The following is a 22,367-nucleotide window of genomic DNA, read 5'->3' as shown; positions in this document are numbered from 1 at the left end:
GCGGGGAGGGCGGGGCGGGGGAGGCTGACATGTGAGCGGCGCGCCCGCGGCAGGTGGAAAGGCGAGCGGCATGGAGCGCGTAATAAGAGAGTTGGAGTCGGAAAGAGCCGCCCCAGTCGCCGGGGAAGCGGGCGGTCAGTGCAGGCTCCGGCGGCCCCCAGGCTCCGAGCCACCGCCCCCGGCCCCAGCAAGGCCCCTAGCCCCTGCCGCCCGCTCCCGCCCCGGGCCGCCCCGCGGGCCCCGGGTCCTAGCTATGCGCCGCTGAGCCCAGCGCGCACCCCCGCCCCGGACCTGCCCCGGGCTGCAGTCCCCCCGCCCGGCGCCGCCCATGGCCGAGGCCCCCCCGCGCCGCCTGGGCCTGGTCTCCCCGGCCGGGGACGCCCCTCGCGCCGAGCTGGTGGCGCTCACGTCCGTGCAGAGCGAGCAGGGCGAGGCGGGCGGGGGCGGCTCCCCGCGCCGCCTCGGCCTCCTGGGCAGCCCCCTGCCGCCGGGCGCGCCCCTCCCTGGGCCGGGCTCCGGCTCGGGCTCCGCCTGCGGCCAGCGCTCCTCGGCCGCGCACAAGCGCTACCGCCGTCTGCAGAACTGGGTCTACAACGTGCTGGAGCGACCCCGCGGCTGGGCCTTCGTCTACCACGTCTTCATGTGAGTTTGCGCCCCCCGTGTCCCCCGCGACACCCCGGGGCTCCCGCCCTGCTGGGCCCCGGGCTGGAACCCGGTCTCCCGTGGGACGACCGCCCGCCCTAGCTCCGCCTCCTGCCCCCTAGGCCGACCCTCGTCTTTTTCCACCGCCATCCCCAGGGCAGAGCTGGATCTCTCATCAAGCCACCACCCCCCACATCCCCCCAACTTCCCCAACATCTCATCACTCAGTCCTGATCCCTGCTTGACCCTGTATATGACCGGCCTCACCTCAACACCATATTTCCATCCTCATCTTCAACTCCTGTCCCAGTAGTCCCCCCAACCTCTGCAATTTGGAACTACTACTGTGAGGCCTCCCTTGCACTTTCCCCCATCTTTCTCTCTGTGTCCCAGACTCAGAATGGATCCCCACTTAGCGCCCCCAACACACACACACACACACACACACACACACACACACGCATCCCTTGTGGAAGAACTCTGCTAACTCCCACCTGAGCTCCCCTTAGAGATGCTCTTTTCCACCATGGCCCGACTGACTCCCTCTCTAGGTCCCCCAGGTGAGCCCTGATGCCTGTGTGTGTGTGTGTGTGTGTGTGTGTGTGTGTGTGTGCACTCAGTCTACATAGCCTCACCCTCAACTTCCCAGTCAGGGTGGGCTGGCGGCCGCAGCAGGCCTGGCTCTGGACACCGAGAGAAAAAGAAAGAGGAGAGGTCTGGAACTGTGACACATCGTGCCCCCCCCCCTCCAGTTTGTAAAGCCACTGACTTCTCTTGAATGTGAAGAGTGAATTTTGGCAGCTCCCAGCTCGTCTTGGGGGACAGCCTGGCCCAGCCGGGAACATGAGAGGCCAGGCAGATATCAGTTGAAGGACTGGGCCTGGCACTGGGACGCTTAGAGGTGCCCGAGAGAGACTGCGGTCACTGGAAAATGTGCTGCTGTTAATTCTTTCTTGCTGCCACCAGAAAGCCCCCCCCAAAAAAAATGAATGGTAATAGTTTCCTTGCCCCTACCACTTGAGTACAAAACAGTCCTTCTGTTTGTCTAGCTGTCCCCTCTGCCAGACTGAGTTTTCACCTGTGTGTGACTGGGCCTGTCTATTCATTCTATGCCCCTAACTGTCCAGCAATCTTCCTGCTGGTATGTTTCACCCCTTGGTTGGTCTGTCCACTTTTCCATGTGCCTACCTGTCCTGTCCATCTGACTGTCTCACTTCACTTGTCTCTTCCTGCCCGTCAGTGCATCTTCCTGCCTGTCCCTCTAGTACCTGATTGCCTGCCCCTGCCCTGTCCTATCTGCATACTCAGAATTTCAGAAGTAAAGAGGAGGGAAAGGCTGGCAAGGAAGTCTCCTGGCCACAGGAAGGTCAGAGGGAGGGCACTCATACTCTTGGTCTTTAAGCTCTTGGATGTAGCAGCCTTGACTTTGTGCTAGGGTCTCAGCCCACTGGAAGACAGTTGGGACTACTCAGGGCCTGTAGTCAGACCTCTATAGTCAGGCTCCATGGTCAGGTGGAACTCAGCGCCCAGTGCCCACTGTTGGAGTAGTGAAGGTTCTGTGCTAGGGTGCAAAGGATGGGAACCAGTGGCAAAGGACTGTTAATTAAGAGTGGCTGCACTGCGGCATCTTTGCCCACACTGTAGCGTTAGGTACCCAAGGAGGACAAGACACTGCCTTGGGGAGCAGCTGAATTCCCCTTGGCCTCCTCTTGGGAGTAGGCTTGTAGGGAATGCCTGAGCCTAGGGAAATCAGACCTTATATAGAGGTCCTTACTCCCCAACACTGGCCTCTCAGCCCCCGCAGGGGTCACTTGAGGTGAAGAACCTGTCTCTTGACCTTTGGCCAGTCACTGTCTTCACCTCCTCTGTATGAGCCTCTCCTTCCTCGGCAGGAGCTAAATCTGCTGGCACCTTTGCCCCACATCCTGCCCTTTCTTGATGCCAGGAATGCCTTGTCCAGGGGGCATGCCTATTCTGACCACGTGTCCCCAGGAGCCCAGGGTCGAGGTATCTCTCAGCTCAGAAGGAAATGCAGCACCAAAACATCTCAATACTTAGATTTCCCAGTAAACTTCCATCTGCTTTAGTGACTCTTTAAAAAAAAAATTAAAGTATTTATTTATTTATAAGAGAGAACCAAAACATCACTCTGGCAAAGAGAATACTGAGGATCAAACTCAGGACTTCATGCTTGAGAGTCCAGTACGTTATCCACTGTGCCACCTCCCAGGCCCATCTCTCCTGTTCTTAAGAAGCTCTAGTGTTGGGGTTTTTTTGGCCACTCACTGCAGGGATTTAGATGTTCTTGCCAGGAAATCCTTCCTGCCAATGGACCTCAAGTCAAATGCTCTCCCCCTCCACCAAGGCCCTCAAAGGCAATCCACATGAGGGGAGTCAAGGGTACTCAGTTAGCTAGGATACTCTTCCTTTTCCTGGTAGAAGGGGTCCCAGTAGAAGAGTCTGGAAGAGAAGGGCTCGGAAAGGAAGAAACTGTGGTGAGCTGAGCCTGTTCACCCCAGGGGACCTCTACTTCACACCTTTCAGCCAAGCCCCTTTGGGAACTACGTGGAACTCTGCCTTAACTGGCAGTGATGTGTGGGAAAGTGTTCAGAGGACAGGCCCTTGCCCATCTCTGCCCACAGGAGCTGCAGCCTCTGGGAAGTGGGAGCTGCTGCTGTGGTCTCATGGAGGTCCTCAGTGAGGGCTTGCTTAGAGACGGCTTCCTCTTAGCCCCATGGTCCTGTCATCAACCCCATTGCCCCTCCATACGTCCTGGTCCCTGATAATAGACCCTTCACAGGACCTGCTCTCTGAGTTTTGAGAAATGCTACACTGCTGCCCATCTACCCTGTGAGCCTTCAGGAGAAACGCTCCCTTTCTTGTTGTATCCTATGAAATGCTGCCCAGCTTCTCTTTGGAAGCTAGAGAGCTGGAAGGGGCTGCGTAAGGCCCCATCTCCTGTCTTCCCCACGCCATTGTGAGACTCGTGTTCCCAGCCGCCCAGCGAACTTTCTCTATGTGAAGGTTTACGCTGTGTAAACATCCTCTGTCAGCCTTGACCCTGGGGTCAGAAGCTGTGGGAATGAGGAGGGGAGGAGGTGATGGCAGCTCCTGGGGCCCTTAGACTTTGAACTCTGCAGCCCCCTGAGTTCCCATTGCCACCAATGGAGAAGAATGTCATCTGATTGGAAATGACATCAAGTAAGTGGTGCCCAAAACCCTCAGGTGTACCTGCTAGGTGGGGCCTAACATTTTGACAACCCTGTTGTGCTTAGGAGAACATCGAGATTCTAGAAAGCCAAGTCACTTGGTGAGTTATTGGCAGATGCAGGCCTCGAACCCCAAGATTCCAGATTCTCTGCAGGACCTCCTAATTCTCTGAAGCCACCTGGGTTGGCTCTTGGAATGAAAGCTGAAATTTTGGAAAATGTATTGAGCACTAACTATCAAATCCTTCTCACTGGAGCCTCTCCCTCATTTGCCAGGTGAGGAAACCAAGGCTCAGGAGAGGTCAAAGCTGGTTCTGACTCAGTTGTCTTTCTCTTGCATGGATGCTTCAGCCAGTGGCCCCAAAGCCAGGCTTCATTAGGAGCCATTGTCTTGGTCTTCAACCTCAGCATTCAGGCAGGCAGCAGGGGCTGGTTGGAATGGCAGAGCAGACTGCAGTGGGCACTACCCAGCCTCACCCGTAGTGTTACACTTTTGTGTGCACCTGGCATTGCACAGCCACATAATGCAGCTGCACGTGGGCCTGTCTCAGGAACACACTTACTGCAGTGTGGACACATGAATCCACGGGGTTGCAGGTGCACAGGTAGTGTGCGTCTGAGGGAAAGCAATCTACTGCATGGCTGCTCTGCCTTTTCACTGACATTACAGGCACAGTCCCCAGGCCAGAGCAGAGCTGACCCCATTGTTTGGGCCATCCTTGAGTCCACAACCACAGGGCTGGCCTGTGGGTCAGAATGCCTGTACTCAGGGTGCACTGCCAGACACCCCCAAAGCCCAGGTGGGGCCAATTTTCATCTAAGATCATATCTGGTGAGTCTGGTTAGAACTGTGCTAAGAGCCCAGGTGTTCTGCCTCCTACATCAGGACAGTTGTGTTCTTCACCCCAGTCGATGCAGAAGACAGTTGCTTCAAGAACTTTGCCTTGGATGGGTCATGCTATTGTTTTTTAGCCAGTGCGTTTAGTTTTATTTTTTTAGAAGGGAGCAAGTGGAGAGATATTATTATTGTTGTTGTTGTTGTTATTATTATTATTATTAGAGAGAACAACGCACATCTTGCAACTGTGTTACTAGGGATTGAATCTAGGGGGCTGGATAGAAGTCTCATATGTGCAGGTCCTGGGCTCTACTGTTTAGCCACTGCCCTGACCAGAAGCCTTTCATTCTTTTATGTTAGAAAATAACAAAGATTGAGGGGCCTGATGGTGGCGCACCTGGCTGAGCACACATGTTACAGTGCGCAAGGATCCGGGTTCTAGCCCCTTGGTCCCACCTATAGAGAGAAAGCTTTGTGAGTGGTGAAGTAGGGCTACAGGTGTCTCTCTGTCTCTCTCCCTCTCTGTCTCCCACTTTCCTCTTAATTTGTGGCTGTCTCTATCCAATAAATAAATATAATTAAAAATAAAGAAAATTAATAATAATAATGAAGATTGTATTTATTTATTAATACAAGATGGAAAGAAAGGCCCAGAGCATCACTCGGGCATATTCAACACCGGGGATTGAAGTCAGGACCTTATGCCCACTGTGCCACCTCCTGAACTGTAAACTTTCTGGGGCTCGGTGCCTGCACTACGAATCCACTGCTCCTGGTGGCCATTTTTTTCCTTTGTTGCCTTTGTTGTTTATCATTGTTGTTGTTACTATTGTTGTTATTGCTGTCATCATTGTTGGATAGAACAGAGAGAAATCGAGAGAGGAGGGGAAGACAGAGGGGGAAAAAAGACACCTGCAGACCTGTTTCACCGTTCGTGAAGCGACCCTCCTGCAGGTGGGGAGCTGGGGGCTTGAACTGGGATCCCTAAGCCGGTCATTGCACTTTGTGCCATGTGTGCTTAACCCACTGTGCTACCACCGGGCCCCCAAACTTTCTATTCTTAAGTTGCCTTCTACCCCTCTCCCTACCCTGTACACCCTTTGTTGTTTTCCTCCTGTGATCTCCTTGGCAGGTGGGGGATCACTGGAACTGGGCAGGTCTCCCATTATCTGCTCCCCCACCCCCAAGCATAGTACATGCCTCCCTTCCTCAAGGAAGCCCTGCTGGGTGTCTGACTTCAGTTCCTACAGCTGCAGAATCCTAGAGCCTCACAGCATTATAGCCAGGAGTGCTTCCAGAAGTGATTATTCTTGGGCTGGTGGCAGTACTTTGAGTGAGTGATTAATTTAAGGCTCTCTGAGCTAGTGGAGGGAACTGAAACTGCCTGGAGGGATGGGAGAGAGGGAGGCTGCAGCCTGGGCCCTGGCGGCCCTTCCTCTGGAGGTGGCCTGCAGGGAGTGGCCTTAGACCCAGCAGCCATCAGGAGTTTTCTCACTCCCTTACCTGGCACCTGTGTGGGCCTTTGCACAGGGCCCATCCTCTGTGGGTCAGGGGGCCCAGCTGAGCATCTGACCTGGAGGAGCCTTTCCCTGGCACCCCGAGTGTGGGTGTTATGGGGCTGGGGCTGCAGGAAGAGGTGGGACTGATTCTCCCCCAAGGGGTATAGTTCAGATTTGAGTTCACATCTCCTTCCAGCAGTTATGCGTCCTGGGGCAAGTTCCTCAGCCTCTCTGAGCTTCAGCTTTCCCAGTTAAAAAACACGATGAGAAGGGCTGTGGGGACTAACTGAATTAAAACCCTGACCCTGTACTGGGTACAGATGTTAGTCGCTGTCATCACCATCTGGTCACTGTGCTGTTGTCATTTTCATCCCCCTGCTCTCTGGGCAGAAGTGTGGTGGGGGTCTTTGAGCAGCTGAGAGTGTGTCTGGCATGCCTGGGACTGTGGATGTCGCAGCCTGCAGGGGCCTGTGTCCCTGTGGACCTGCCAAAAGAGCACCCAAGGCATGCTCAACCCTCCCCACGCATCTTACCTGTGTCCTCTCCCTCATTCCTCTCGGCCACGACACATCATGACTTCTGTCCGCATGTCACACCTGAGGAGAGTGAGGCTGGCAAGGGAATGCCACCATTGGCCCAGGACCACACAGCTAGCAAATGGTGACTCTGGGACTTCAACCTAGGTTGCCAGGACCTCATCCAGGTGTTAATTCATTTGACAAGTATGGTCAGGGTGGGGTGGGCACTGAAGGGGTTACAACCTAGCCACTGGTCTCCCTCCTCCCCAAGGACTCTGAGAGACCTAGTGCAGGCAGTGGTGTGTCTCTGGGTGTGGAGAGACAGTACTGTGCATGTCACTGTACTACCAGGTGTGGGCCTCATTATTTCCCCTGTGGCTGACCTGGCTTCTGGGAGATGAAGTGGAGCAGGGTGCTGAGTGGGGCGGGGGGGGGGGGGGTCAGCCAGGGAGCCTTAGGAGAGGGGGGTGGTCCCTTCTCTTCTAAGAAGATCCTGGGAGGTGGGGACAGGAGTCGTCTCAAAGGAGGTTTGGACAACTCAGATCCAGTGTTAGCTGGGAAGATGCCCACCTCCCTGTACCTCCAAACCTCAGCCTCACTGTTCCCTCTGTGAAGTGAGCAAGGCAGGAAGCTGAATGGTGCAGGGATGCCTGGCAGAGAATGATGCTGGCTGAATGGAAAGCGCTGCTGGCTCAGGGCCTTGAGCTTTTAGGGTTTGCGCTGAGGGTGTGTGTAGGTGGGTGAATGGGGTTCTTCTGGCACCATCCCACTGGACCACTCGCAGGACCCTGAATCACTGAACAGAGCATCCAGGAGCATGCGTGACCCTGATGCAGCTTAAAGGGGCTGGGGTGGAATGCTGATCAGACCTCTGGGACCCCTGTAAGTCGCCCTGCCCCCCAGTACTCTAGGCCTTCTGGGCAGCTCTGTCTGGAGGGCAGGATCATCGTGTCTCGGGTTGGCATTTGCGTGCAGAAGGGGGGGGGAAGCCCCAGGTGGCAGACTAATCGGGCTGGAAATCCATGGGCAGAGCCTGAGGGAGGGAGGTGAAGGGGCCTGGAGCTCAGTGATTCCTTCTTTCTTCCTCCCCCCAGATTTGAGGAGCAGTGGGTAGAGCAGGGTATCTAGCCCAGGAGCTCTCCCCAGTCCCTGTAGGGAAATCTAGGGTGAGACTTTTCCTGAGAGTCCTCTGACATCTCGGTCAGTCAGGCATGGGTGGGACAGACTTGGGGATCAGAGGACCCACTGATGCAGAGAGGATAATGACCAGGCAGCAGGAGGCTAGAGTGAGTACTGGGAGACTCTTTTCCCAACTTGAGAACCGAGATCTGGCTGGACTGGGTAAGGTTTGCTCTGCCCATCATCCTTCTACAGAAGTGGTGGCTTTCCCCTGTGGCGATGACAGGTCACTCCACCAAGTGAGAGGAGAGGAGAGGGAGGGTGAGGTCAGACCAGCACCCTTTGGCTTTCACGGGGTGGTGGTGGGGAAGTGCCTTTCTTTGCTGCCTTCCCTGTCGCTCCTCTCTGGGAGCGGCAGGCCCCTCCAGGTCACAGTCTTTGGGTTTATTTTTTGCTGGGCTCGGCTGTCCCTCGGGAGGGGAGGGGCTGGGGAGAGAAAGAGAAAGAACAGCTTTGTCAGCACAATCCCAGGCGCCTCTGCTCCTGCCCTTCTTGGCCCCGCTGCCACCCTCTTCCAGAAGGACCAGTAGCTGGACACAGTGGGGACCCAGACCCCCTGTGAGGCCTCCTCCCTGACAGGTCTGTAGTTGACCTTTCTCCCCCTCCTTCTGCTGCCAGGGTATCAGTGCCAGAAGGGTCTCAGAGCTCAAGCACATCCCAGGCTTCATTTCATAGATGGGGAAACTGAGGCCAGGAGCAAGAACCACAGCACACAGGGGGCTTCCCCCACCTCCATCAGTCAAGGGGTATCTAAGAGCCCAGGAATTCTGCCTCCCAGGTCCACTCTTCACTGCAAAGGCGTTTGTCCATCTAATTTCCCCGACCTCTGATAATGGCAGCCTCGGGGGAGGAGCTGAGGTTGGGGAAGGAGAGTGGAACCAGTGAGAGAGATAGGAAGACAGTCTGGGATGCTCAGAAGGCCAATAAGGGCATCAGTCCTCCAAACTTTTATTCTTCTTTTTTAAAAAATTAATTATACACGGGAGTTGGGCAATAGCGCAGTGGGTTAAGCACACGTGGAGCCAAGCGCAAGGACAGGCTTAAGGATCCCGTTCGAGTCCCCGGGAGTTGCTTCACAGGTGGTGAAGCAGGTCTGCGGGTGTCTGTCTTTCTCTCCTCCTCTCTGTCTTCCCCTCCTCTCTCCATTTCTCTCTGTCCTATCCAGCAACGATGACATCTATAACAATAATAACTATAACAACAATAAAAAACAAGGGCAACAAAAGGGGAAATAAATATAAAAAATAAATAAAAATTAATAACACACACACATATACTTATGAGAGAGGCCAGAGACCTGCTCCATCATTCTTGGTGTTCTACATGCTTTTTTATTATTTTTATTTATTAGTGTGTGTGTTTGGGGGGGAGAGAAAGAGAGAGAAGAAAACATGCCAGAATATGGCATAGGAATGCTGGGGCTTGAACTCAGGGCCTCACATTTGCATGTCAGCATGTCTGGTGGATGAACCACTACACTACCTCCCAGGATGTTCTGTCTGCCAGAACTCAGGACCTCATGCGTGCAAGGCATATATTCTGCCGTGGAGCCACCTCCCTGTCCTCTAGCTTCCTTTTTGCTAAAAATTAAATCAGTCCCATTTTACAATAGGGTACTAAGGCCCAGGGTCAATGTAGTTAATACTCTACAGAAGTGGTTTCAGTCTTAGAGGTGGCTCAGTGGGTAAAGCATTGGATTTTTAAGCCTGCAGTCCCAAGTTCTATCCCCTGCAGTGCATGTACAAGAGTGATGCTCTGGTTCTCCTTCTCTCTCCTCCTATCTCTCTCATCAACAAGTAAATAAAATCTAGGGGGGGAAAAAGACAGAAAGAAAGGCATTGCAGAGGTGGGACTTGAACCCAGAATGTGGCTCCCTGGAATGCCGCCATGTTGCCTTCCTAGAGTCTGAGCCAGTTGTGTTCTCCCTCTTAGAGCCTGCCCTTCTCTTGATTGCGTTCAGCCTGCCCCTGCTGGCTCTTCTCAGTTTGCTTGCTTGTTTGTTTGTTTGTTTTTATTCTGTTATATGGCACTAGAGAGTGAATCCAGGACTTCATGCATATGGCATACTGCTGAGCAGACTCCTGGGCCCACTTTTTCATTATTTTGTCTAGAATGAGAGAAATACAGAGAGAGGAGAGGCTACTAAACACTGCTCCACCATTTGTGTGACTCACCCAGTGCTCCCATGTGGTTCTAGAACTTGAACCCAGGTCCTTACACATGGTAAGGTGCACTTTCTTTTTCTTTTTAAAAAAATTCATTAGTGATTTATTAATAATGATTAGCAAGATAGTAAGATAACAGGGGTACAGTTCCATATAGTTCCTACCACCAGAGTTCTGTATTTCATCCCTTCTATTGGAAATTTTCCTATTCTTTATCCCTCTGGGAATATGGACCAAATTATTATTTTAAAAATTTTTATCATTATTTGTATTTATTTATTGGATAAAGAGCCAGAAATTGAGAGGGAATGGGGTGCTAGGGGAGAGAGAGAGAGAAAGAGAGAGAGAGAGAGACCTACTACCTTGCTTCACCACTTGCAAAGCTTTCCCCCAGCAGGTGGGGACCAGGGGCTTAAACCCAGGGCCTAGCACATTGTAACATGTGCACTCAACCAGGTGCGCCACCACCTGGCCCCTGGACCAAAATTCTTTACTGAGTGCAGAATGTGGGAGTTCTGGCTTCTGTGTTTGCTTCTCTTCTGGACATGGGCATTGGCAGGGAGATCCATACCCTCAGCCTGTTTCTATCTTTCCCTAGTGGGATAGAGCTCTGGGGAGGTGTGGTTCCAGGATACATTGGTGAGGTTGTCTGCCCAGGGAAGTCAAGATGGCATCATGGTAGCATGTGTAACCTTTGGGCTGAAAGCTGATAAGATACAAAGCAGGGAAAATTGTTTAGTAAACAGGAAACCAAAGGTAGGAATAAAGCAGATGAAGTTAGGGGTCTTTGTCTCTTTCAAGTATGTTCCAAAGAGCCCATGACTTTACTAATTTTTCCCTGAGCCTGATATCTAACATGCAGGTGATCTAAAAATATTGTCTGGGCAGAGATGGACCTAATGGGGGGGTTGTATTGTTTTATGGGAAATTGGGAAATGTTATGCATGTACAAACTATTATATTTTACTGTCAACTATAAACCTTTAATCCCCTAATAAAGAAATTTTAAAAAGTGGAAAAACGTATTGTCTAGGAAGATGGTGTCAGAGTTGAGAATAGGACTAGAGAGCTGGATTGGGGCAGAGAGTAGCTCCCAAACATGAGGAAAGTATATAAATGTCTTTTTTTAAATCTTTATTTTCCAAAATTGTATGTCAACAGGGGTTTGAATCCACACCATTCTCACCACTAGAGTTCTGAATCTTCAGTCTCCCCACTGCCATCCAACACAGTTTCCCTAAAGTTGTAGACATGGGCCGACCATCTTCTCTACAACTATCTGTCCATATTTATACATAATTGCTGCTTTTTCTCCTGATTCAATCTTGTCTTCACCTCTAAGCCACTCATAACATCGTAGCTACTACCATATGTCCCTCTCCTTTCCCTTCTCTCTCTCTGGGTGCTGATGGAGCTGGAGTGCGGAGCCCTCTTATTTTCATCCTGTCACTTCTTCCCTGCTAGGAGTATGGATCAAGGCTGTTTTGGGGATGCAGAAGTTAGGAGTTCTGGCTTCTGTAATTGCTTCTCCACTGGACGCGGGTGTTGGCAGATTGATCCATAGTAAGGTGCACTTTCTACAGAGTAAGCTGTCTCCTGCCCTCCTGCTCAGTTCTGTCAACAGCTCTGCCTCCTTTTGCTGTCTTTTGAATGCTGGGGTTTCCTGGGACTCTGTCTTGGGCCCTCTTTTTTGTACACAGTTTGGGGAGGTCACCTGTGTGATAACAGTCTCTTCCTCTGCAGTTTCATCCCTGAGTTACCTGTTGGTTCCTCATGTCCACAACCCCTGGATGCAGCAAACTCAGCACCTTCCTCCAAACCTGCCCTCCTCCCTTATCCCCACTCCCTTATCCCCTTCATTCAGGGTCCCGTTCCCTCAACCCTTCTTTGCTCCTTTCCCTAAGAAAAAACTTGCAGTGTCCCCACCCAGTGTGTTGCTTAATGCTCTGGCTGCTGTTCCTTCTACCTGGAACTCCCTTTTCTCTTCTACCCAGCCTATCATTTAGCCAACTCTCCTTCAGCCTTCAAACCCCAGTTTGAATGCCACCTCTTCTGAGACTCACTCTGCTTGTCTCACTCCAGGCTGACTTGGGGGGCACTCCAAGAGCCCCCAGAGCTCTGTCTTCTCATCTCATCTCCCCAGCAAACAATGAGGTCTGTATGTTGGGACTTGGATGAGGAGCTTGACACATGGTTGGTAATTAGTGAATGATTGCTGAGCCAGAAGGTTGCACTGAGGCTGTGTTGTAAGGACTAGAGGGACTCTGTGTAGGGGAAAGGAGCTAGGGAGACATTAGAGAAAGGACCCTGGAATTCTCCAGGGCCAGGCACTGGAGAGCTGGTGGCTCTCTTGGCTTTTGTCCTGAGAGAACTTCAGCTGAAATCAAAAGCCAGAGCAAAAGCTTTGAGATACGGTCCTGGGTGTCCCAGGGTCCTCGTCCTGAGGGCTCTGAATGGGGCCTTCCTCCGTGGGCAATGGGGAGCCCAGGCGATGGCATGGGAGGAAGGTGCTGGTGCCAGGGCTGGACTGACCTCCCCTGTGAGTTAGTTCTTTCAGTGCTGCTGTGCTGCAGACATGCTTATTACTCTTGTTTTGCAGGCTGGAAACAGACACTCCGAACAGGGAAATAATGTGTGCTGAATTGCGGTTTGTTCCTGGTGGAGCCAGGACTTGAATTTATACTTCTGTGACTTCCCAGCTCACACATGAAATGATTCTCAGACACACTGTCAAAGCTGCAGTGGTTTTTGGTGGCCTAAGGCAAATCAGAGAGAAATAAGGACAACATAATGATTTTTTTTTTCATAAAGCTAAATTTATTCTATGTAAAGGACTGTCTTTTAGTCTGAGATTATATCCTTCCTTTTATGAAATGATGTGGCTGTGGCAAAAAAAAAAAAAGTCCTTACTTGGCAAAATAAAAAGTTGATAACCTTAGGCAGTCCCCAAAGTGTTTCTGGAAATGTTATCAGTTGGTACAATACCTGAGTAGGAGTGGGCACCACCCACCTGCTCCCTCCTGAGTTCTTAGGTCAGAAAGAGGAGGAACCTGGTAGGGGCTGGGGGAGGAGCTGTCACTCACCACAGAGGACCAGAATTACCAGCTCAGAACTCTTACAAGATGTGGGGTGGGGGGTGGTGAAGTTGGCAGTAGAGGTATAGGGTCAGCCAGAATCAGGGCTCACCCCTTACTTAAAGATTCACTACACCATGAGTCGGGAGGTAGCGCAGCAGGTTAAGTGCAGGTGGCGCAAAGCGCAAGGACCAGTATAAGGGTCCCAGTTCAAGCCCCCGGCTCTCCACCTACAGGGGAGTCACTTCACAAGTGGTGAAGCAGGTTTGCAGGTGTCTGTCTTTCTCTCCCCCTCTCAGTCTTCCCTTCCTCTCTCCATTTCTCTCTGTCCTGTCTTAACAATGACAACACCAATAACAACAACAACAACAACAAAACCCAACAAGGGCAACAAAAGGGAAGACAAATATAAAATTAAAAAAAAAAAGATTCACTACACCAAGTGGGGCTCAACTCATGTATCACTGTGTGATCCCAGACAGGTCACCAGCCTCTCTGAGACTCTACCCTCTTGCATACAGAATGACAAGTCCCACCTGACAAGGAAGCTAGCTGTCTCAAGTCCCTTATCCACTCCAAAGTGCTGTGAAGAACAGATTGTGTATTGAACTGTCTTTCTTTTTTCCACTGGGGTTGTCACTGGAATTTGGTGAATCCACTGCTCCCAGAGGCCATTTTTTCCCTTTTTCCTCTTCCTCCTCCCCCCACCCCTCCACTTTCTATTTTAGTAGACAGAACAGAGAGACATAGAGAGGGGAGAAGGAGATAGAGAGGGAGAGGGAAATATAGACATCTGCAGACCTGCTTCACTGCTCATGAAGCCTCCCCCCTGCAGGTGGAGCTCCGGGGCTCAAACCCAGGTCTTTGCGCATGGTAATGTGTACACTTTCCAGGTGCACCACTGCCTGACCTTTGAATTTTCTTTCTTTAAATTTTTTCTTTTTTTAACTAAAACTTCCATAGACATTTGTTTATGGATGAATATGATTGTTAAGCTATACTTACATACTTGCATGCTTTTCTTTATTTAGTAATATTTTGAGCAGCTTAGGTTTACAGAAAACTCAACAAGTTCAGAATTCACATGTACTACCTGTACTACCCCTCCCAGTTTCCTTTATTAATTAATTGTGTCAGTGTGGTGAAGTTGTTACTTATAAATCAAAGTTGGCACATTATTACTAACCACAGTTCATGAGTTATATTAGGGTTCTCTCTCTCTTTAGACCTTTGTTGAATAGTGGTTTACAGTATAGTCTAGTCTTTTTTTTTTTTTTTTTTTTACTCTGGCTTACGGTGGTATGAGGTATTGAACTTAGAACTCTGGAGCCTCAAGCATGAGAGTCTCTTTGCATAACCATTATGCTAGCTACCCCGGCCCACAGTCTGGCCTTTTTTTATTTCACCGCTCTTGTGCTCCAAAGGTCTGTGTCCCCATCCCCACCCCCATAGATAATAAAATTTTATTTATTTAATAAGAGATACAGAGAGAGAGAGAAAGAAAGAAAGGAGGGAGCACCTCAACCAGAGCATAGCTCAGCTCTGGCTTATGGTAGTGATGGGAACTGAACCTGGGACCTCACAGCCTCAGACATGAATGTACTTTACATAACCACTATGCTGTTTCCCCTGTGAATATTCTCACCACCCCCCCAAGGCAGATTAAAAGAGACCATAGAACCAGAGCTTCCTTCAATGCTATGGAGGCTGGAATTGAAGCCAGCTCTTGTGCATGGCAAAGCAGCACACTATCCAAGTGAGCTATTGCATTGACTGTTCTTATCTCCAAACACAGACTCCCTTTCCTCTTGGTCCCAGGCTCACTCATTGTCACCTATATTGGTTAGAGTGCTGGGATGGAGACATAGGGGTGGTCCACAGACCTTGTAAGAGCTCATGGAACTCTGGCAAATCCTTACGTGGGAGCTCCTGGCAGCAGGAGGCTCAGAGACAGGCCCAGACGGGAGGCCGGGGGCTAGCTCTCAGACTACGGTGTACTTAGCACAGCCAAGCCCAGAGTTCTAGCAGAGTCTTGTACTGAGGAGGGAGATTCATAGTGTATTCTATGCCAGGTGTTACGCCAGACGTTTTCCACACACTGCTACATTTAATCTGTCTAAGAGCCCTAGCAGATAGGTGCTATCATTGCCCCTTTGTACAGGAGAGGACACTGAAGCTTAAAGCACAAGTATGTTCCCTGCCATCCAGCCAGGAGATGTGCGAGCCCAGAGGAGGGGACTGTAAGCTTGAAGGTTCAGTGGTTGTGAGGGAGAGGGAGGGAGATAGTTGGGGCATCGGTAGGGCACATGGGGTGTGTGTAGGGGAGGGTGAGAGGCTACACTTCTGCTGGGTGATTTATAGCTGACACCTCCCTCCTTTGGTGCCAGGCAGAGGAACAGAGTGCAGGTTGTGTTTGTAATATTCTTTTAAAATAGTTTATTTGGATGGTGGCACACCTAGTTGAATGCACACATTACAGTGCACAAGGACCTGGGTTTGAGCCCCTGGTCCCCACCTGCAGGGGGAAAGCTTTGCGAGTGGTGAAGCAGGGCTGTAGGTGTCTCTCTGTCTCTCTTTCTCTCTGTCTCCCCTTCCTCTCAATTTCTGGCTGTCTCTATCTAATAAATAAAGATAATAATAAAATAAAATAGTTTATTTTCTTTTTGATCAAGGCAGAAGTTGAGAGGGAAATGGAGATAGAAAGGGAAAGAGAAAGAGAGAGATAACTGCTTATGTGGTTGGTGAATAAAGCACTGGACTCTCAAGCATGAGGTTCTGAGTTCAATCCCTGGCAACATATGTACCACAGTGACATCTGGTTCTTTCTTTCTCCTCCTATCTTTCTCATTAATAAATTTGGGGGGGAGGAGCGAGAGAGAGAGAGAGAGAGAGAGAGCGCTTATGAATCTTCTCTCCCCTGGAGGTGGGAACCAGGGGCTTGAACCAGGCTCCTTCTGCCTTGTAACAAAGTGTGCCCTACCAGGTGCACCACCACCCAGCCCCCATGCTTATAATATTCTTATCTCCCCCAAGATAGGTATCCTCTTCTCTTGAGTGCTGGGCTGGGGTTCCCATTGTGGCTCTCAGTCATTCTAAAGATAATAATAGCAAATGCATATCGAGCGCTCACCATGTGCCAGATGCAGCTCTGAGAATCTGCTATGCCTGCACTCACCTTTTTCTCCCAGTGCCCCTTGGAAGTGGTCCTACTGTGTGCCTCCTTTTCAGGTGAGGAGGTGGACAGAGAGATGGAGCATCTTGCTTGGGTACTAGTGATGAGGCCAGGATTCCAATGCCACAAGTCCAGCTCTAGGGCCTGGACCCTAACTGCCATATTCTGTATGACTTATTATGATGGCTTCACCAGCTGGGAGATTGATTAATTAATTAATTAATTTTCATGAGAGAGACAGAGACCAGGTACTGCTGTGTTCTGGCATGTGATGATGAGGGGATTGAACCTGTGGCCTCTGGACTCTCAGGTATGAAAGTCTGGCATGCTACATTTGTATCATCTCCTTGGCCTGAGATGGTACAGAATGGGGAGCCTCATCCCTTAGTTCTTGCCGTCTCATTGAGAAGTCTTCACTGGCAGTCTCTGCCCTGAGTCCAGGCCTTATCCCAGATGCTGGGGGCAGAGCAGTGAATCAGAACCTTCCCTGTTCCTCAGAGAACACGGGCCAGGAGGCTGGCAGGTGTGTCATAGCACACAGTCCTGTAAAAGTCTAGCACAGAGGGGCCAAACCTATCCTCCATCTGGGCATAGCTGGGAAAGTGTCCTGGATATGAGATAGAAGTTGAGACCTGAAAAACAAAGAGTAGAAGTCAATCAGGCAAAAAGAAATGGGGACCAGGGAGTAAAAGCCCAGAGGTGGGGCCTAACTAGATATTTATAAAGACCTGCCCAAGGAGGGGCAGGTAGAAGCCTCTTAGAGAAGAGGCTGGAGGGGCTGGGGAGATAGCCGAGTGGTTATGCAAAAAGACTTCCAAGTTGGAGGCACCAGAGGTCCCAAGTTCAATCGCCAGCATCACCACAAGCCGGAGCTGAGAAGTGCTCTAGTAAAAATTAAAAAATAAAATAAAAGAAAGGCAGGAGGTGTATAGAGAAAAGACTGAGTCAGGAATAAGCAGAACAGACAAAGGAGCAGGAACAGTGACTTCCTGGAGAAGGAGGTTGAGTTCCAGCAGGACAAAAGGCAGGCAGGCAGGCTTGCCATGGGTAGATATGTATTTTAGGAACACCTCTCTCTATCTGGCAGAGGATGATCGAGCTAGACTCAGGCAGGGAGCTCCAGGGATGTTCATTGTCCAACTTGGCCTCCTCTTTCCTCTGCCTTCCCCCAGGGCCCAGTCCCTTGGGTGGCTCCTCTGGAGCTTGCCACCAACCCCAGAAGGGCCAAATCTGGCCTGGAGCCCCAGAACTTTGCCTGTAGGGAAAGTCTAGCTGCTTATGCAAAGCCTTGCCTGGGGGAAGGTGTGTGTGGCTGAGCCAGGAAGGCCTTGAGAGCAGAGGGGGTAGGTGTAGGCCAAGAGGCTGTCTGCAGAGAGAATAATCTGGACATGGGATCAATAGGGCTGGGGGTTGTCCCCAGAAGAGTTACCTTAAGACAGCCCCAAGAGAGCACTTAGGGATTTGGCCCATCTAATGATGGGGTGCCCTGGAGAAAGGGGCAGAGCCCAGGTGGCTCAGCCTGCCCCAGTTCCTCCCTGTTCTTCTCACAGCTCAGTAGAACAAGGAGATAGGTGTCTGGTCTCAGCTTCCTCATGCCATTGATGGGGACACTGAAGCTCAAAACAGGGCTGGGTCTAAACTTGAGTGGTCAAACCAGAGCCCAGTCTCAGTCCAGGACACTTTATTGTGCCCAACAAGGAGTTTTCTGCCGAACTGTCTGGGGACTAGCCTGGCCCCGGTCCCATCTGGATGACTATGGGTTGGTCTCTTCAAGTCTCTGAACCTCAGCCTCTGGGTCCAAAATGCTACTTTATCCTATGAAGGCAGTCAGTCCCCTCGTCCACTTGAGGCTCCACAAAGGACTTTAACACATGCTTGACCCAGTGTGGGGCTCTGCTGATATTTGTTTAGTAAACCCCACTGGATGCTCACAACCACCCAGGAAAAAGGAATTACCATTCCATTTTAGACTGAAAACAGCATGACTTGAAGTGACCGAGCTGGGCCTGAACCCTACATGTCCAAACATTATGTGTCTTGGGGCCCTTGTAGACAGCCCCAATTCTGAACGTCTGATCTCAGTGGAATTCATTTAGTGTCCCCTGAGCAAGACCCACGGGTTAACTGGGCAGAGAGAGAAAATCAGTGTGTGTGTGTGTGTGTGTGTGTGTGTGTGTGTAGCTTGGCCTGAAGGCTGGAACTCAGCTCAAACCAACCCTTGTACCTCCATGTTTGGATGAGGTTGCAGCTGCTGCCCCGTAGGGAGAAGAACCAGTCAACTTGCTTTCTGCACTGAGCCTTTTTCTTTTGACTTAGCTGGCTGTGGCAAGGCCAACATGGCACCTGCCAGTGGCTCCCATGATGGGCTCCAGCCATTTAATGCCCTGCACATGACAAGCATGGGGTGGGCTCTGGGCTGGGAGAGGGATTTGTACGCTCCTAATCTGGAGGCTGCAGCCCTCCCTCTGTCTGGACCCAGGCGTGGGAGAGGTTTTCCCAGCCCCCATGGTCAGTGGCCCCAGGCCAGACCCTTGGCACACACCCAGCTACTCTGCTCCAGGCCTTCTCCTGCCCTGTTTTTGCTCCCCATGCTCCCACAGTTTGCGTAGAGTTGGGATTTAAGGGGCAGATTTGAGGATTGATAAAGACTCCTGTCTGTGCAGTACTTGGAGCAGAGGGGCTGGTGAGGGGGGAGGGGGAGAGGGAGAAATAATGTAGTAGAGGTTTAGGGCCTATTTGGTGGTCGGTCGAGTTAGAGGGAGGACTTGATGGGGCATATAGCTGGAATGTTTGGGGCTAATCCTTGGCCACCCCTTCCTGGAAAAATTTGGCTACAGGGCTGGGGAGAAAGTACAATAGCTATGCAAAAGGACTTTCATGCCTGAGGCATCAAAGGTCCCAGGTTCAGTCCCCAGCACCACCATAGGCCAGAGCTGAGCAGTGCTCTGGTCTGAAAGAAAGAAAGAAAGAAAGAAAGAAAGAAAGAAAGAAAGAAAGAAAGAAAGAAAGAAAGAAAAATTTGGCTACAAGTCAGGGAGGCAAATGTGTGGGCCATACCCCCCTTTGCTAGGCAGTAAACACAGTCGTCGCCCAGGAGACAGGCCCAAACATCCCAGCCCCCCCACAGTTATTTATACCAGGACTCCCTCTCCTTCCCCAGCCTGGTCTGGTCTCATTCCCCTCCTGAGCTGAGTGACCTGAGTTGAGGGTCCGTCAGGAAGTCCCTGAGGAAGGCTTGCTCACATCCCACCAGAGGCTAGGTGCCCCACCATCCATTGGAGGTGTACTGGGTCTTATAATCAGAAACGTGCCTCCAGACTTTGAATATCTCCTGGATAGGAAGATACCAAGACCTGGGCAGGAAGGGAGAGACTTGGGATTGAGCCCGAGGTTTGCTGTAACCTGCTGCTACAGGACTGAGGCCCCTGGGATCGCCAGTTTCCTCTGTACTTGACAAGAGGGAGGAGTCTAGAGCAATGGTATTGCTGTCTGCGTTAAGTAGGAGACCTGGTTCTTTAAATGAAACATTACAGGGACTGGAAAGATAGCCCACTGGGTAGGATGCCTGCCTTGCCATGTGTGCTGCCCAGGTTTGAGCTGTGGCACTGCATGGGTATGACAGGACATGGGAGTTCCAGTGACAACTGAAACTAAGAGATGTTCTAGTCCTGCAGTGTCTATACTGCTCTCTATCTACCTGAATGGAAAAGTGACTCTGAAGACGTGAAATCTTATGTGCATGAGGCCCCAGTCTCCCCCTCCCTCCCAAAAAAAAAAAAAAAGAAGAAAGAAGAACGATGACGTAGGAGTTGCTCTAGGTGGAGTCATGAGAGAGATCCAGAATTCTGCCCACTCAGCCTTTATGGCCCTGCTTTCCACCAGCCGGGTGACTTGCTGGCCCTCCTTGTTCTAGAACATATCCCAGTGTTCTAGAACAGAGTTTGCAAAGGCCTCTTCCTTAGTTCCATTGTTCCCTAGAGCCATTGCTATATGAGCTCCTGGACCCAAGGGCAGCTGACTGCAGCAGTGCAGATGGGGCATGGGGGCAGGGCAGGTGGGCAGCCCCATCTCAGTGTGGTAGAGAAGGCCAGGGATGGGAGGGTAGCAAGGTCTCTCTCCTGGACAGCAGATGACGCTGGGGCCAAGATTTTATTTATTTTTTGCACAGATTTATTAATAAGGAGAGGAGGGGGGGAAGGGAATGCATACCAGAGCATCACTCTAGCACATATGATGCCTGGGATCAAACTCCAAATCTCATGCTTGAAAGTCCAATACTTTATTCACTATGTCACCACCCAGATCACTGAGTCCAGGATTTTGAATTCAAACTTAAGTCTTCCAGATAGCTACAAAGATATATATATATAATCAGGAAGGACAATATATATTTTGTTTAACAACTTATTAATTTTAAAAAAATTTTATTTATTTACTCTTTTTTATTGTTGCCCTGGTTGTTTTTCATTGTTGTTGTTGTTACTCATGTTCTCGTTGTTAGATAGGACAGAGAGAAATGGAGAGAGGAGGGGAAGACAGAGAGGGGGAGAGATAGACACCTGCAGACCTGCTTCACCGCCTGTGAAGTGACTCCCCTGCAGGTGGGGGTTAAATTTTTTTTTTCTCAAATCACTTTATTGGGGGGGGTGTTAATGGCTTATAGTACAATTGTTGACACACGGGTGATTTAAACTTTTAAATGTTTAGACTGAAAGCATGTGGGTCTCCATTTATTGCCCCCCCTCCTGTGTTGTGTGGCCTTTAATCAGTCCTCCCTCCACCTACCCACCCACCTCTGTAGCCATCCCAACATTCCCTTAGCCCTGAACTCTTGTACTTTGCAGTGGGAATTCCCAGTGCTCAAGGCCTGTGTCTTTCTGGCCCTCCCAGATACCATTTGACCATCAACTGGGCCATCAAGGGGGATGTATGTTGGGGTGGAGGAGGGGTAAAAACTGGCTTTACCCTTGGTGACAGATACTAATGGAGAATCGGGGGAAGGGGCTGGCAGAGGTAGGAACTGCAGCCTCAGCACAAGGGGATTCTGAGGTCCACAGAGGCAGCCAGGGTGCTTGCAAAGAAGGAAGGATATTCAAGGAGAAGAGAGAACATCAGAGTCACTGAGGTGGAAGGATATTCAAGGAGAAGAGAGAACATCAGAGTCACTGAGGTGGACATGCAGGGGGTGTGGAGGGGTTGTGTGTGCTTGATGCTTCAAGAATATGCACAGCCTCAAGCTCTGGGATGCAACACTTGGGCTTTAGATTGTGAAGAGTTGGGAGCCATTGAGGATTGTAAGTGGAGGCGGCCTCAGCCTGCATGGCAAATGGACTGGCAGTGAGGGAGGGGCTAGGTAGAAGAATCTTGGTGCTCACTGAAAAGGTGGCTGGAGGAATGGGGGATGGTCTTCCAGGCTGAATTCTAGGCTGCACAGAAGTGGGAAGTGGGGGGCTGGGAAGAAAGGTAGTTTCAGTCCTGCCTTCTGGAACTGCTGCTGTCTCTGTGTCAGCTCTTGTCTCCTCCCACCCATGTCGCAGGCCCGAATCTCAAGGCTGGGGAGGGGAGAAATCTCACCTCAAATGTGTCCCCAAAGCAGATTGTTTCATATAGATCTCAGAGAAGGAACCCTCTCCTTCATCCATTCAGCAAATATTTGAGAGCCTGCAGGGCAGCAAGCCCTGCCCTAGGTGTGAGAGAAAGAGTGGTAGACAGGACAGAAAAAGGCACTGCATTTGTGGAGCTTACTTTATTGGGGGGTGTGGTGGGGGGGTAGACTGGGGAGCAGTATTTGTATGGACCCCTGGTGTCTACTCTCCAGCTCTCTGGCCCATGACCCTGGATGCCTGGAAGCAGGGACTCTTCATGAACCTCTCATTTGTTCTAGCTGCTCTTATATCAAGACACTAAGGGGTTGTCGGGTGGTAGCACAGTGGGTTAAGCGCAGGTGGCACAAAGCACAAGGGCTGGAGTAAGGATCCTGGTTCGAGCCTCCGGGCTCCCCACCTGCAGGGGAGTCACTTCACAGGTGGTGAAGCAGGTCTGCAGGTGTCTATCTATCTCTCCCCCTCTCT

The 22,367-nt window shown here is 51.0% G+C and overlaps 1 protein-coding gene across 7 annotated transcripts in view; it reads left to right on the top strand.

Annotated features, from left to right (window-relative positions):
- Window positions 1–318: 318 nt before the first annotated feature.
- The window catches only part of KCNQ4 (potassium voltage-gated channel subfamily Q member 4), a 73,897-nt gene continuing 51,848 nt past the window's right edge, over window positions 319–22,367 (top strand). For all 7 annotated transcript variants that reach the window (XM_060206135.1, XM_060206134.1, XM_060206131.1 and 4 more), the window contains exon 1: window positions 319–642. In XM_060206135.1, coding sequence (XP_060062118.1) covers window positions 329–642 — 314 coding nt within the window. In that variant the 5' untranslated portion in view covers window positions 319–328. The remainder of the gene's footprint in view (window positions 643–22,367) is intronic.

Source organism: Erinaceus europaeus, chromosome 13 (genome assembly GCF_950295315.1).
Source record: "Erinaceus europaeus chromosome 13, mEriEur2.1, whole genome shotgun sequence".
Classification (NCBI taxonomy): Eukaryota; Metazoa; Chordata; class Mammalia; order Eulipotyphla; family Erinaceidae; genus Erinaceus; species Erinaceus europaeus.
Note: the sequence above shows the minus strand (reverse complement) of the source record. Positions and strands in the feature narration are given on the sequence as shown.